This window comes from Phragmites australis, chromosome 18 (genome assembly GCF_958298935.1).
Source record: "Phragmites australis chromosome 18, lpPhrAust1.1, whole genome shotgun sequence".
NCBI classification, from domain to species: Eukaryota; Viridiplantae; Streptophyta; class Magnoliopsida; order Poales; family Poaceae; genus Phragmites; species Phragmites australis.
Genome location: NC_084938.1, coordinates 21,947,545 through 21,963,358, shown reverse-complemented (window position 1 = coordinate 21,963,358; position 15,814 = coordinate 21,947,545). Strand labels below are relative to the sequence as shown.

At 43.3% G+C, this 15,814-nt stretch overlaps 1 protein-coding gene and 1 pseudogene across 6 annotated transcripts; one reads left to right on the top strand and one right to left on the bottom strand.

The window, feature by feature from the left end:
* Positions 1–5,683: 5,683 nt before the first annotated feature.
* LOC133898848 (protein trichome birefringence-like 16) lies at positions 5,684–9,026 on the bottom strand. Of its 6 annotated transcripts, none has more exons than XM_062339633.1 (6): positions 8,850–9,026; positions 7,955–8,002; positions 7,568–7,818; positions 7,300–7,482; positions 6,892–7,087; positions 5,684–6,778 (listed from the first exon to the last, which is right to left on the bottom strand). In XM_062339633.1, the coding sequence occupies exons 3-6, from the start codon at positions 7,719–7,721 to the stop codon at positions 5,950–5,952; spliced, it is 1,362 nt and encodes a 453-aa protein (XP_062195617.1). In that variant the 5' UTR covers positions 7,722–7,818; positions 7,955–8,002; positions 8,850–9,026; the 3' UTR covers positions 5,684–5,949. The 6 variants fall into 6 exon arrangements, with proteins under 6 accessions (XP_062195617.1, XP_062195619.1, XP_062195615.1 ...); XM_062339635.1 differs by having other exon boundaries at positions 7,568–7,753; XM_062339631.1 differs by lacking the exon at positions 7,955–8,002.
* A 1,835-nt stretch (positions 9,027–10,861) lies between these two features.
* Positions 10,862–15,226, top strand: LOC133898931 (acetylornithine aminotransferase, chloroplastic/mitochondrial-like; annotated as a pseudogene).
* The last annotated feature ends 588 nt before the right edge of the window (positions 15,227–15,814 follow it).

Genomic DNA, 15,814 nt, shown 5'->3' with positions numbered 1-15,814 from the left:
AATGGGATGATATTGTAGGGGATCAAGACACGAGTCTTTGAGCAGCTTAAGAGCTATTCAAGACACTGGATGGACGAACTACCCACAGTACTATGGTAGCTAAGAATGACTCCCAACAGGGCCACATTCAAAACCCCTTCCTTCCTAGTCTTTGGCGTGTAGGCAATGCTCCCCTCCGAAATCGCCCTTCAGTCTCCTCAAGTGACCAACTACTCAGACGATAACTAGGTGGTGCGACGAGAGGTCGACATAAACCTGACCGAAGAATTATGCAATCGTGCTCTAATTTGAGCAGCCCGATATCAGAAAAACCTTAAACATTACCACGACCCAAGTGGTACGACTAGACCATGACCACTACCATGTGGAAAAACCACTTATTCTCTTGTATCCCTAGGGGAGCTAAGAGACTAATGTTGATGTAAAGAATAGGGGGTCCTCGGTTCTTTGGGTCCACACCAGCAAAGACCTGCTGACAGTAGATTTTATCAAAAACTTACTCCGACATGCACGTCTGACAGGGTTTACACGACCAATCCCCTGATCACGGAAGGAAACCCCACAATTAGCCCTTGTTGATCATGGGACAGATATTCACCTAACCAGTCTAATCTTATTTAATGTTACTCACTTAAGTATTTTCCTTCTCTAGGCACCTCCTTTTGGTGAGCGAATTCGTGGTCGGCGCAGTGGTGCTATGGACCGTCCTGTAAAATTTAATGCTATGGGACAGCCCTGCAAGCGGGTGTGACAGTCTCGTAAGTGGGTGTGATGATGTGCGGCTGATGGGACATGATGCATAAGATGACCATGCAGACCGAGCATACCCAGTTTTTGTAATGATAGCCTCGTAGTAGGGGTTTTTGACAGGAATAGGACTGACATAGTTCTGACATGTACAACTTGTATATACGTCTCTCCTCCTACTACCCAGTTGATCCTCATTATAAGAAAATACACAGTACATAAGGTTGTTATCCTACGAGAGGTCTGAAGCTGAATAAATTTTTGTATTCTCGAGTTTATCATCACACACAGTCACTCGTAGGAAACATTAATCACGCTCCCATTGATCGGTATACCCGGAACACATTATCAAGGATTAACCCTCGACAAAGATGAAATATTGGCTTTGAGTAGGACTTCTTCGGTTTGGATTTAGATTCTTTAATTATGTTTCAATTTCAAATTCTCTTTAAAAATGTTTCTATAATGAATTAGAATTACATTTAGAAGCTGTTTGGCTAATTGTGTGGATTCGGTTTCTTAAATAGAGAATGGTTATGCAATTGACCACTTCACTCTTATTGCTGATTTGTTTTATTTTTTGCATTAACAACATGGTTAACATTAACAAGCATAATGCTACTGCAAATTCATGGCACCATTTATCTATGCCTCTAGAGGATGGGATGCACATTCTAAGTTGTTATTCAAGTTTGGCTTAGGTTTTTTTTTCAAAATAATTAAAATAAGTTGTACTTGAATTATAGTAGCTCCCTAAAAGTTTCTAGAATGTTTGGACAAAGGGAAGGCCTCGGTTTAAATGAGAAAGAAGTCAAGAAATATTAAAAATCGGTTCACCCTTCGTCTCGGGCCCACACATGTCGGCTCGCTGTTTCCTTTCTTCTACCTCACGACACAGATCAGAGTAGGATAGACACAGGCCAGCGACACCTGCCACCCTCCTGCTGGCGCCCCCACCGTCCTTGGCCTTATCCCCCTCCCACCCGGCCTCCCTATCTCTCCCTCTCCCTCTCTCACCGCTCTCCGCTCCCTCGCTGCAATCTCTCTCTCAACCACAAGCATGAGTAGAGCACCACCATTGCAGCACTGCCGAGCTCGAATCCCACCCACAAGAGATTGGATCCGCCCCAACCAAGCCTCTAGACGCGCTGAGAGACGCCGTGCGAAGCTTTCCCCCCAGTTTCCCACGCGAATCCTCCTTTTCCCAGGCCGAATCGAGCTTTCGCGCACTGTTTCTTCCCCGACTCCGGCGACTCCGATCCAGGCACGTCGAGCTACTGCGGCGGGGATTCGGGCGCAGCAAGGCTCGGGCGCGGGGCCACACTGGGAATGAATGGGGCGTGAAACGGGAGAAACACCTCCCAGGCCGTTCCGCCGATTCGGCCCGTTTCTCCAAAAACGCTTCCACTAGAATCGGCCGGAGGATCGCCGTTTGGATCGCCCGCTCGCCGTTTCAGAGGAGAATCGGTTCCGATTGTCCTCTCCAAACGGGGCCTTAGAAACGTGGCCGGCCTCCCGCTCGGTCGCGCGGCTCCACCCGCCCCGCGACGCGCGTTCCGGGAGCGGCGGCGCACCAGGTGCCACGTTGCGTTCGAAGGGGCTTCTGTTCGAAGACCGAGCCATAGCTCGGTTGGCATCCTTCGCTGGCAGGAACGGTCCGGTCGGGAGTTCGATCGCTGGGATCAGATTCAGAGTTAATCGGGGCAGGAGTCTATTCTTTCTGAGTACCTACACGTTCACGCGCTTAGCGAGTGTCTATATGTATTGTGCGTTTAAAACGGGACACATACGTGTGTGTATGTGTTGAGAGTGAATAGGTTCTGTATGTCTTGATTGATTTGTATTCTTTTAAAAAAGAAAGGGGCTTTTTTTTTTCTGTGGATGGTTAATTATAGGTTGTTTTTTTATTTTGTTTTTAGGTTAAAATCCATAATCAAAATAAATAATTAGAATAAAAAATAAATAGATCTAAACCCGTGAACTTTGAAGTCTTGCAACCTGTCGGCTCCTACTTAGAACATCTCCAGTAGAGTAGTTAAATTTCACTATCGATATCTCTATCACTATCTATTCCAAAAAATCTTCTCTTCATATTTCTACTAACTCTAATAGACTAGCTAAACTGACTTTTTATATCATATCTACCAATATTTTATTAGTAACGGCTAATTTTTTGGAGCGGCTATTTTTTTTACAATGGTTAAATTTTTACAACGGGTGTTTCTTAAGTGGTATTTCATCATACGACTTCAGTGCACCGTAAAAACTAAAGCAATTAAGCAAGCAGTAGCAGCACAGAGCAGCATACATGAACAAGAATGAAGCAATCAAGCATTCAAGCAGCAACAGCACAGAGTAGTAGCTCCACTGATGAAATTTGGCCTAAAAATCAAGAATACAACCAATCAAGCATATCAGTAGCAGCACAAATCATTACGTGTTTAGCCGAGACAAGCTCGAACGACAGCTGCATGCCTGCCACATTCCTCTTCCGCCACCACCCCGCCTCTGATTTCACGATGACCCACCACGCCTCCCTCCTCCGCCTGCCCCTCCTCGTGCTCCCCTCCTCTGCCTCTGCATGCTGCCACTGCCGAGGCGTGCCCATGTGCCACCTCGGGCCTCCCCAGCCGCACCACCAAGTCCCCACGGCGGCGGGGCCGACTGCGCTGCAACACCGGAGGTAGAGGCAACCATTGAGGGCGCGCGGCGATAGGATTGGAAGCTGTAGTGAAGTTGGAGGAGGGGAGGCCAGGGACGCCAAGCGGGAACGAAGGAATAGAGGCGGGAACAGAGGAACGAAGACAAGGTACTTGAGGTTGGAATAGCGAGGCACACACACTAGCTAAATTTGGTGACCCTCTCTCGTGTGATGGTGACTCAACAGGTATAATGACGCTATTGGCTATTCTGGTTGAGATGCGTTTTCTCAAACAATGGGAAAATATAACGATGACAAGCTGGATGACAAAGCTACTAGAGATGCTTTTATGATTCAAAACATAAAAAAGCTGCCATCACCGTCGTCGTAGACAAATTAGATCATATTCACTAGAGTAGACAATGATCCAACAACGTAAATATTTACAGAAAATCACAGAATAACTCGGTGAAACCTCATGCTTACACGTGACTATCGATTATCACATCGTTGCTTTTAGTTCGTCCAGAAAAGCTTTGTAGAGAAATGCAATCGAATAGCAATTGAAACTAGTCGGAGGCCCCTACATCGCAACGGATCTCAAATAAAAATATCAGAAATTTTAAACATTACCAATGAACCTTTTTTGAGATGTTACAAATTATACGTAAACCTGAAATGACATATAAAAATTTCGCTAGACTAGCGTGAAACAAATAATCGCCAGCAATAAAGTGGTGTTGAAACGGAGATGCATCAAATTAAGTTATACTCCATCCGTTTAAGAATATAATATGTATTTTGTTTTTTCTAAATTATTAAAAATAAGTTTTGACTATTTATTTCTCTTATAATATATGTCAATTACTATAAAATCAATATCATATTAAAAATACTTTGAAATACAAATTTACTGAAACAAAATTTATATACTAAATATTATAATTTAACAGATTATCAGTCAAAACTTAAGAAGTTTGACCCTGACACAAAATACTTCTTACGACTGGAGGATGGTACTTAAGAAGATGTAGGATAAATTTAATCACACCGGTTAGAACTAAAAAAATACGGCCTGCTGAAGGCCATGCTTGAACCTAGTTAGATCCGTCCATGCGTCCCCGTCATCTGGCTGATATGATCTATGAGACTATGACAAGGATCTAGCCGGTAAACCTATAAAAAATTGGTTGAGCTGGTTAATCAGCCAAGACTTATTTGTCTCCGTCTGTACCCGCCTTACCCATACGTCACACGTCGGGTGGGCGCTTAACGAGCAAAATGATTTCCTCTACCTTTCTAGAAACAATCTAGTACACACAAATACAAATCAGTAGCATGGCAACATTTACCTGTCAAATCGTTCTAGAGGCTGCAGCACACAGTGACAGTGCACGCTCTGGACGTCGCTGGATTGCTCCCAGGATCTGTGCCTCGCAGCGTCCGATACCCCCATGATCGCATGGAAAGTTGGAAACGCACGTACGCGCCACAGTCAAATACACACCGGATGCTCGCCGAGCCGTCTCGTGCTGCTTATTTTCTTTCTTTTCTTTAAAAAACTTATCCTAAAGACGTTGTTGTTTTGGCAGAGTTTTTAGAGTAGTTCTCTCGTTGGAATCAAGAGATTCTTTCAAATAGCAGTTTTTAACTCACTCTCTAAGTGAAATCCGTAAAAACGATTTTTTAAAATAAACTTGAAACTAGAGAGCTACTTAAAAAAGTAGGTTCCTCTGATTCACTTCATACACATAATTAGTTCTCCTGTATATTTTATTTTAAAGAATTACTTTCAATAAAAAACACTTTCTTTGTAAAACCACTCATCATAAAAAAAACTCTACTAAATAGATCTTTAATAAAGAGCTGCTGGACGCTAGAATCCCAACTCCGACGAGCGTGGTGGTCGATAACACCCTCTACTGACCGGGCACGGAAAGCGCATCGCTGGGCATGTGATTTTGCGGAGCTACGAGTAGTTCATTTGCCGTCACCTGATAGCGTGGCTGATAAGTTCCTGGGGTAATGGGGGCAAAGCATGATCTGTGCATCGATCCTAGTGTACCAGCAATACAATATATTAGATTAGGTTCGTTACTTATCGTAGTTACAAGATCGGTGCTCGTGTTTAACAGGTTCTATCGTGCTTTATACTACTACTTTTGCATGTGAAAGAATCCCTGGGACTTTGAGCCTTTGACTGCAAAATACTTGAGTAGATTAGATTAACGACTTGTATCTCAGTCACCACATAGGTCATAGTAGAGATCCCAGGCTTGTATCTCAGTCACCACATAGATCAACAACGAATTTCTTGGTGATTACAGTCAATCCAAACAACAATGAACATACACAGCAAATAAAATACAACATGTCACACAACAAAAAGAAGCTTATATAGCTACAAGAAAGCAACCTTCCGAAAGAATCTAATGCTGCTTAGTTTTTCCTCTCAGCAGCATAACACCTCTGCAGTAAAGGCTAACAAAGTAACATAATCGCCGTATGTAAGGTTGAACTAACTTGTTCTGCCACCAGCTCTTCTCTCATTTGACTACAGGCTATAATTGGGCTGCAAGGATCTCATTCCACGTATCCGGTACACCAGGAAGGCACCAGTGCAAACAATCTTGGACCCCTTGCGTGGCTTTGATACTATACCCTGATATATGCCCTTCATCCCTCAAACGCGACAGGGCAGTGACATCCAGTAGCATGATTCCGGTTCCCCTCACCGCACCCTCAGCATCAGCGTCTTCAGAATGGTTCAAGTGAACGCCACTTCCCTTAGCCAGAGGATTTGTATTGTCACAGCGCCCGCCAGTGTTCCATTCCCCATTGAAAAAGTGCCGAGGCGATATTGATCTATAGAACACCTTCAGCTGGGGGTGCTGAGGAAGTTGGGCATCCAACCAATTGACAACACTGTGGATAGTGAAATTTTTAGCCTTCCAGATGACAGCAGTGTTCCTGTTGTTGTTTGGTGCCCCACCAAGATACATCTCCCACTTATTCGCCCTTAGCTTCCCTCGGTTCCAGTGGTGGCCAGTGTTAAGAACCACAACATGGAATCTGTGAAGGTTATTCTTCACAAAAGCAGGTGGACGGTCAAGGTGCATAGCGTAACTTGTTCTTGGATCTGATGGATTCAGAGGCTCCAAATCACAGAGTGTTGACGACCAATGGTATAAAATGGTTGTATTAGTGCTCAGGAACCGATAGGCCCAGCCATCTGGTCTTTTTGCACCTCGTGCCAACACAAAGCCATATTCTGCACCGACATCTTCCACATCTGGCCTCTCCTTTCCACCAGTGACCATACACATCATTGATTGAAACATCTGCCTCCCTAAAGAATCGCCCACATAAGCAATGGTTTTATCCTGCATTCTGAAATATGTTCAAATTAGTATTTACCTATTGACTCAACGGTTTATTATGAGGCCAAAAAGTGCACTATATGCCATCTCCAAATTCGTCTTGGACTGGCTACGGCCATGTACCTCCTCAAGAACTTAGAAGCCTCAAACTCTGGCATCTCACAAGCTTCAGGCTGCCATCTAAATTTTTCATAAGCAAAATCTGTGCGCTGGGTTAATCTGCAAGCCCAGCTCTCTGAAAGCCATTGTTTACAACCAAAACCAGAGTATAATGGTCTGCGGTTGTCAGAAACCCACTTCCCATTCCTGTAGTTACATTCTGTAACATAGATGAAGCAAACATCAGAGAGAAGTCTAGAGCTGGACAACCTGTGTCCTAACTAATGTACAAGGCGACTGAACAGAAAACCATCTCTGGAGTAATGTACACAAACAGTAGTAGGAACACGTCAATGGAGAAAGCAAGCATATTTGCATGCTCACAGAAATAGTTCATGGTTTCACCGGCAGTCATATAAGATGAGTAATTACCTTTTTTCTCAGAGCGTGGTTCTTCTTTGTCATCAGAAACATCAACAGAATAGCCTATGGTAGACAATGGTGGTGGTGCACTAGTAACTTGCTTTTCTACTTTAACTACTGACTGTGGCAATGGATCTGTACTTGGAAAGTCTTCTTCAGAGGATGTATGCTGATCTACAAACTTTGAGTTAGCTACAAAAGTATAAAATAAAATGTGAATAAAGATTGGTGAGATATAAAGAAATTTAAGAAAATATTTATGTATGCTTAAGATGACCTGGATGAGTCAAAACCAATGAATCTGGTTGGAGGATTTCAGTATGGTAGTATGTGACTCGCTCCCATTTCCAAAGAAGAAACAACATGAAGAAAGCAAGAATGACAAGTTTAAGCTGCTTGCACCGCAATCCATTTATAGTTCCAATCCTCATCACTTTATTGATGTTCTGTAACAACTTCCTCCCTTCAAAATCAACGTGTGCTTAGGAATCATCCAAAGAAAAAGTAATAGAAATGTTGACACTAAACCTGTTTAATGTCAAGAAAAGGCCAATTAGGGAAATAAATCTTATACATAGCAGTAGCATGCAATCAGCAAAAGAAATGTAAAACTGCGAGCTATGTAAAAACGATCAAGATTATGCATGTGCATTATAAGACTTACTAATTTATCGTCTGCAAACAATAAAAAGGGACCAAGTCTCTCTCGCACCTGCAACAGCCGAGCACAGAATCATTTTCTGAGCCCGTTCCCAAAAATCTGTAGCAAAAGGGTATGTTGTGTGCCCCTTATCAATTGATTCACCCCACAGGCTTGCAGCTGCAAATGCTTTTGCAAGCAGTCCGTTTCACTTTAGCAGAAGTACTGGTGCTTACTAACACCCAACTATTCGACCAAAAGCAAGGTATTCCAAAACAAAGATAAATCTGATTCAGCTTATCAAGACAACTCACAGCATGAGTGCAGATCAAACCATCCAAGTAAAGCTTAGCAGGAAACGCCTCCAGGATTGGCGCTACGGACACGAACTCGACAAGTGACAATGAAAGTATCGGCTCTCATCGACTAATCAAGCATTCCCTTCCGTCTTAACCAGGGGCAATGCAAATTACAAGCAATGGAAATCAGACAATCTCCGTGGCCCGTAACCCCCCAAATCCATTTGATTCAAAGAGTGAACATGGAAATGATATGAAAACGGTTCCTAGGTCGCATCACATCACTCTATCCGGCACTTGAATCGTCCGAATCCATGCTACGAAACTGCCCTCGCAACCACAAGCGAGCGCCCAATCTGCGCGTGAACGGATAAGCTGCACACAAACCAAATCTAGGGCGGGGAAGGGGGGAAAAAAAAGCAAGAACCAGCGGCACCGATCCATCGTCTCTATTCTCGCGAACCACGCACATATTAAAGCTTGGAAGAGAGGCCGAGAAGCAAGACGAATTCCCGATTCTGGGATCCGCGCCAAGAAAATAAAAGGAAAGAAATCGCCCAGCTAAAATAAAGAAGGAAACGGCGGGGAATCTGGGGCGATGACGCTCCGTACGACGGTACCTCAGGCAGGCCGGGGCCTCAGCTTGCGAGATCGAGGCTTTCGGACGCGGGGAACCGGGCGGCCGCGGCGGAGTCGAGCTGTTTGTTCTTCCCCGCGTCCGTCCGTCCGGAGAGGCAGAGGCAGGGAGGGAGACGTGTCCCGCGTTTGAGGAGGGGGTGCGGAGTGCGACAGTGACAGCAATTACCGAGATAAAGTTGGAGTTGAGCCCGGTCAGTGGGTGGCTTGCCGCTCTTATCTCGATTTTTTTTTTAAATAAAAAACGTCAAGTATGATTGCCCTCGGACGAACGATAGATTTAAAAATAAAATAATGTTGCGTTTCACTTATCTCAAAATTCAAAAAATTATCAAAATAGCTGTGAAAAAATTTAAAAATTATGCAATGTAAACGATGCTATCATCTAGTTTAAAAAATAAAACAAAAATATGACTTGTACAATAAAAAAAGATATATTTCAGAAATTCTCTTAAAAAAATTCCTCTTACCTCTGTCTCGCGGGCTCTTTGTTCTCCTTCTGCAAGTTACCTTTTAAAAGGATCGATCTGCCCCCGGTTTCGAAAAATCATCAAAAATCGTTCAATATTCATAAAAACCAGTCATTCCGGTCCGCACCAAATTTTGAATTCAACTCGTTTTCGAATTTGAATTAAAAAATAAAATTAAAAATAAAAATCATAAAAAATTCTAAAAATACTAGAAATAAATCTAAGACCTTTTGTGAAAACAAATTTTAAAAATAATGTCATTTGCATCATATTTTATATGAAGAAAGTTTTTTAAAAAAGAAAATAGTAAAATAGACTGTATGAACATGATGATTTGGCTCATCACGTTAACAAAAAGATTAACATTCAAACATATATTTTTTATGTGTAGGACATATCTTTAGATGATCTTTAAAATTTGTTTCACTTCATTTAAAGTTTTATTAATTTCTACATAATTTTTACAAAGTTCACAAACATAAAGTGAACATGTTAAGAAATAGCACTGTAATTAACTTTTCATGTCTACCATTATTTTTACTACATAAAGCATAGTGTAAGTAAACTAATAAAAATAGTTTCACTAATTTTGGAGGTGTGATGGGATAGTTATGAATTAATCTAGTTGCAACACATTTCATAATCTTGCATGATGGAATAACTATTTCATGAGTTTATATATTTTTAAAAGAAATAGGATCATGTTAGAAGAGTAACAAAATTGGTTTTATGATTTTTGTATTAGCAAATAATTAACTATGCATTTAACTAGGTTTAGCAAATATATTTTCTCATAGAAAATATACAAATTTTTCATAAGTATAAATAATTTATCATGTAGATCATTTTACAGGAAAACCAACAAAATCTGTTTTACTTGATTTGAAGCTCATATGAATTAGTTTTCGATTTTACAAATTTGAGCTATTCTTTTTTGTTTTTCTTGAATTTCACTAAAATTCGGTAAAAGCCAAACGGTTTTTGATAGAATTTACATGGTTTTTTTTTTATCACAAACGAAATATAGGAAATATAGTTGGGTTTTGATAGAATTCGAGCGGTTACCAAATGGTCAGTTCGTCCAAATTTTACCTCCGATTTATAAATTTAACCGAGTGAATTTGTTTGAATTCTCACTATATTTTAACCAATTTTTCTAATTTTGTGAATATCAGAAAATCTCTTAGGCGGGCGGTTTCGGATCCCAAACAAATTTTCAAACCTTGTCCGACATGTCTTAGGAGCTTTTCTATTTTTATAATTCGAAAATCAAGAAATTATAAAAATATGCATCTGTTCGAAAATAATTTTTTTATAAAAATAGTCTAGTTCTATATATTTTTTAAACATATATCTATTTTTATATATTTTTTTATTTTCGAAATATAAAAATATCGTGTCTCGGGACCTCGAGCTAAACTTGCTTAGGAATAGGTCGGCTCATCAACCCTCCGCTGCTTGCGTCATCAAATTTGCGACAACCGTCCGATCTGAGATGTAGATGATGAGTCCATCCGTTTTGGAACTGTGACGCTCGCTCGCTCGCCCATTCGAGAAAATTCCACCGCCGCCTCTTCAAGCTAGCAACTTCTCCCTCAACCATCGCCGTGCCGATCCGGTTCGGGCGAGGCCGGTCCTTGCTGCTCCGCTGCCCCCGTCACAACCGCCATCTCCCCGTCGTCGCTGCAGAGGAGGGCACTGCCTCAGCGACGCCACCGCCCCCCCCCCCCGGATAGCATCCGCGCCGCTACTCTCTATCGCCTCCCCACCCCCAGCGTGGCCTACCTCCTGCACCGCCACCTCCGAGCGGCCTCAAGCCCTGGTGGCCCTGCGCTCCTCCCCATCCCGTGCCACCCCGCCTCCTCCTTTCCCCCCACCGTGAGATCCAACCGCCTTGCAGGAACGGGGAAGAGCGACCGCCAGCCCATCTTCTTCCTGCTCCCAGCACAGATCCAGGCGAAGCAACCAAATCGAGTTCGCCGAGCCCCACCGCGCACGCCATGAACTCGCTCCAGTCCTTCCTCGCCGTCGCACCCGTCGTCAAGCCGGCCGCCGGCGCGGGGGTGCGGCTCCCCCGCGCGCGCCTCCGCCTGCCTCGCCCCGCCACCCCCTACCGCGGGGGCGCGACGGCGGAAGCTGACGGCGGCGAGCCTGGCGATCGTGGAGGACGAGGCCCGGTACGTCGTCGCCACCTACAAGCGGGCCTGCATCGTCCTCGTCTCCGGCCACGGGTACAAGATCTACGACGCCGACGGCCGCGAGTACCTCGACATGGCCGCCGGCATCGCCGTCAGCGCCCTGGGCCACGCCGACCCCGACCTCGTCGCCGCCGTCGCCCAACAGGCCGGCACCCTCATCCACGCCAGCAACGTCCCCTACACCCGCCCCCAGGTACCCTTCACCTCCTCTTCCCCCCTCACCCACCATGTGTTCGACGCATTGCCCCCATCAAGCTCTCTTCTTTGTGCTCATCGCTTTCTTATCTTGCACAGGTGGCGCTCGCGAAGCGGCCGGTCGAGGCGTCCTTCGCGGACCGCACTTTCTTCGCAAACACCGGCACAGAGGCCAACGAGGCGGCCATCAAGTTCTCCAGGAAGTTCCAGCGGGTGGCTGACCATGCGCCCACTGAATTCCTGGCGTTCAGCAACTGCTTCCATGGCCGGACCATGGGCTCGCTCGCGCTCATCAGCAAGAGTCAGTACCAGGAGCCTTTCGCCCCAGTCATGCCCGGCACAAGCTTCGTGTAGTACGGCAGCTTGGAGGAGGCCGAGAAGTGATAACGTCCGGCAAGATCGCTGCTGTGTTCGTCGAGCCCGTGCATGGTAAGGGTGGCATTCATAGTGCCACCAAAGAGTTCTTGCAAGGGCTGCAGGATGCTTTCTACGAGGTTGGAGCTCTCTTGGTCTTTGATGAGGTATGATTGAGTTTGCACCTACTTTTGTTATGTACATGTTAAGGATTGTATGGTAGTAGTAACTACGCTCGATTTACAATTTTTAACATAAGTACAAGTTGATTCCATTCCCAATCTTGGAGGCTTGGATATATTTTTCTTACTGTTGTCCCCATTGAGAAGCTCTCCGAGAATGAACAGGGATATGAGAGTCTGCATTAAAGATGTCCAAATGGACCGTGCAACATAGGTTGGCCCGAGGCACGACATTGTTGGCACGGCTCAGGCACGGCACGGCACGACGGCTAACGGGCCGGGCCAGCATGGCACGACAACTTGGGCTGTGCCTGGGTCGGAGCTGCGGCACAACGGGCCGGCACGGCACGGCCCATTTAACTGTTCATATTTTTGTAGTATTTTATATAATTTGTTTAGATCTAATACCATATAGGATACGTGGTGCAATGATAGTGTGTTTGACTCCCAAGTAGAAGGTCAGGTGTTCAATTCCGAGTGAAAGAAAGTTTTTGTGATTTTTTTCAATTTTCCGCGGGTTGACGGGCCAAAAAAAGTCATCGGACCTACCGTGTCGCGGGTCGGCACGGCATGACCCGGTCTTAAATGGGCTGTGCCTGGGCTGGAGTCGAGGCACATGGGCCGGTACGGCACGACCCGTTTAGCTAACGGGCGGGCCGTGCCTCAATGAGCCCGTGCTGTGCTAGGCCGCCCATTTGGCCATCTCTGGTCTGCATCTCTCATTCTTATCTGAAATTAAAGCGGTACTCTCTTATAATTGCCAGTTCAGCAGTACACCGTGATTGCATTCTATGGTTGTCAAGTTAAATCTATCGGTGGACAACTATCTAATATAATGTTGGGTGCAATGCGGTTTGGGACGTACAGGTTACCTCTTGCCCCATGAGGCATATGGAGTAGCACCGGACATTATGACCTTAGCAAAGCCACTGGCCAATGATCTTCCCATTGGCGTCGTCTTGGTTGCTGAAAAGGTTGCCGCAGCCATAAACTACGGCGACCTAACTTGTTGTATTACTGTGCTGGCAAAGTCTTACTGAATGATTCCCATTACAACTGACCTCTAGATGCCAGATGAAGCTGCAGATCAAGCTTGGCATGCTGACACCCACACGGCATTCGCCGGATGCTGAGCGAGTCGAGATACCATCCTTGATGTGTTGCTGGATGATACATATAACCGAGTATGACTTACAATGTTTGGATACCGGATTCAGAGACATTTCATTACTGTTCTGAATACGAAAGGCAATGTTTCACTACTGACACTTGATGGGAAAGACCAACATAGTTAAGTTGGTAATATGTCATAAGTAACCAAATACATAGATCGTAGTTTGTGCAGGAAAAAAAAGAGTATCCTTAGGATAGTAATTAGAGGAAAATATGTTATCCCCCATACTATTAGTAAAAAAATATTTGATAGAAGACAAAAAAAATAGATGATGACACGAAGTTCAATACTTATCTTTATATGAAAGTTGAGAAAGTAATTATGTACTCATCCTATCAATATCTATCTGATCTATAACATTGCTATGTCGCATTATATTCCCTAATTAGTTGAATATAGGAACTTATAATGGAGTATTTCGTCTACAATGAAATATCCGGATTATTAGATTGCATAGCTTCTGGTCTGTGAACACTATTATTATATTGTGCTATAATTTATGGCATTATGTTTTACACAGGAATTGTCGTGTGACTTAGTGTTCTTTTTTGCTCAGGAATAGTACCCAAAAGTTACTCGGCATCCTGATTCCTATTGGGGGCAGCAGTGGCATATGTCCTGTCTGGAATGTATAGTAGTGTAAGCCAACTTGAAACTAAGAATGCTATTCTCATTATACTTCCCTTTCATTCACAGCGATGTTTGTCTCACTGTCTAGCTATATATTATGTACCTCTTCCATCTACACTATTAAGTGTTACTAACTGCTGATGTGCTTGCAAATTCATTCGATGCACTGTTATATGTGGTTTTCATATTGTCTGCTTGCGCATTCACCTCAAAGACGTGGATTGAAGGGACTGTTATATGTTGTTCATCAGCCAAGGATATTGCTAAGCAGCTCAAGGTAATCTATATGCATAAATGTCTCATTAGTTACTGTTTCATATTCTTCTAAGGTTGTTTCATGGCAGGTGATATTTATGAAACAATCTTTTTTAGATAACCACATAAATATTTGGGTGATTTTTGGACCATAATGCTATGGAACAATGACAACATAAGAGTCAAAGTTCAGTGTGCTCAAACCTGATGCTTAGGCAGTATAGATAGACCTTTGAACCATACTTACCAATCACAATATTAATGAACTATTTTTGGTCAAAATGTATGTACGAAGTACAGAGTATCGGACTAAATAAAGAGAAAATATATTATCCACCATACTATTAGTAGAAAATATATTTGATAGAAGGCAAGAAAATAAATGATGGCGCAAATTTCAATACTTATCTTCATATGGAAGTTGAGAAAGTAATTATGTACTCATCTTATCAATATCTATCTGATCTATAACATTGCTTTGTCGCATTATATTCCCTAATTAGTTGAGCCTAGGAACTTATAATGGAGTATTTCTTCTACAATGAAATATCCGGCTTATTAGATTGCATAGCTTCTGGTCTGTGAACACTATTATTATATTGTGCTATAATTTATGGTATTATGTTTTACGCAGGAATTGTCCTATGACTTAGTGTTCTTTTTTGCTCAAGAATAGTGCTCAAAAGTTGCTCGGCATCCTGATTCCTATTGGGAGCAGCAATGACGTATGTCCTGTCTGGAATATATAGTGGTGTAAGCCAACTTGGAACTAAGAATGTTATTCTCATTATACTTCCCTTCCATTCACAGCGGTGTTTGTCTCACTGTCTAGCTATATATTCTGTACCTCTTCATCTACATTATTAAGTGTTACTAACTGCTGATGTGCTTGCAAATCCATTCCATGCACTGTTATATGTGGTTTTCATGCTGTCTGCTTGCGCATTCTTCTCAAAGACGTGGATAGAAGGGACTGTTATACGAGCTCAAGGTAACCTATATGCATAAATGTCTCATTAGTTACTGTTTCTTGTTTTCTAAGGTTGTTCCACGACAGGTGATATTTATGAAACAGACTTATTTAGATAACCTCATAAATATTTGGTGATTTTTGGACAAATAATATATATTTGAGTAGCACCTTGTAAATCCTTTAGGCAAGTTATGGCATTTTTCTTGTATTTGATTGTGGCATTGGCATGGAAAAATTGGGTGCTTTCATCCCCAAATTTGACCAATTATTGTGCCAAAATAAAGTAATAATAATTTGCAGTAATATAAAGTAATGTAAGCACCTACACTCCCACTCGGACAATGCCGGTATCTGTCCGAATCATCTAAAACTGAGCTCACCCTGTACGACGCTGCAGCATGGCCGCCGTCGTACGTCGCCATGCTTTCTCCGAGTCCAGCAGCAACAACATGCAGGCGCAATGTAGCCGCCGCTTGCATTAAGGGCTTCTTTGGTTGGGACCTTGGATGAGTTTCCTG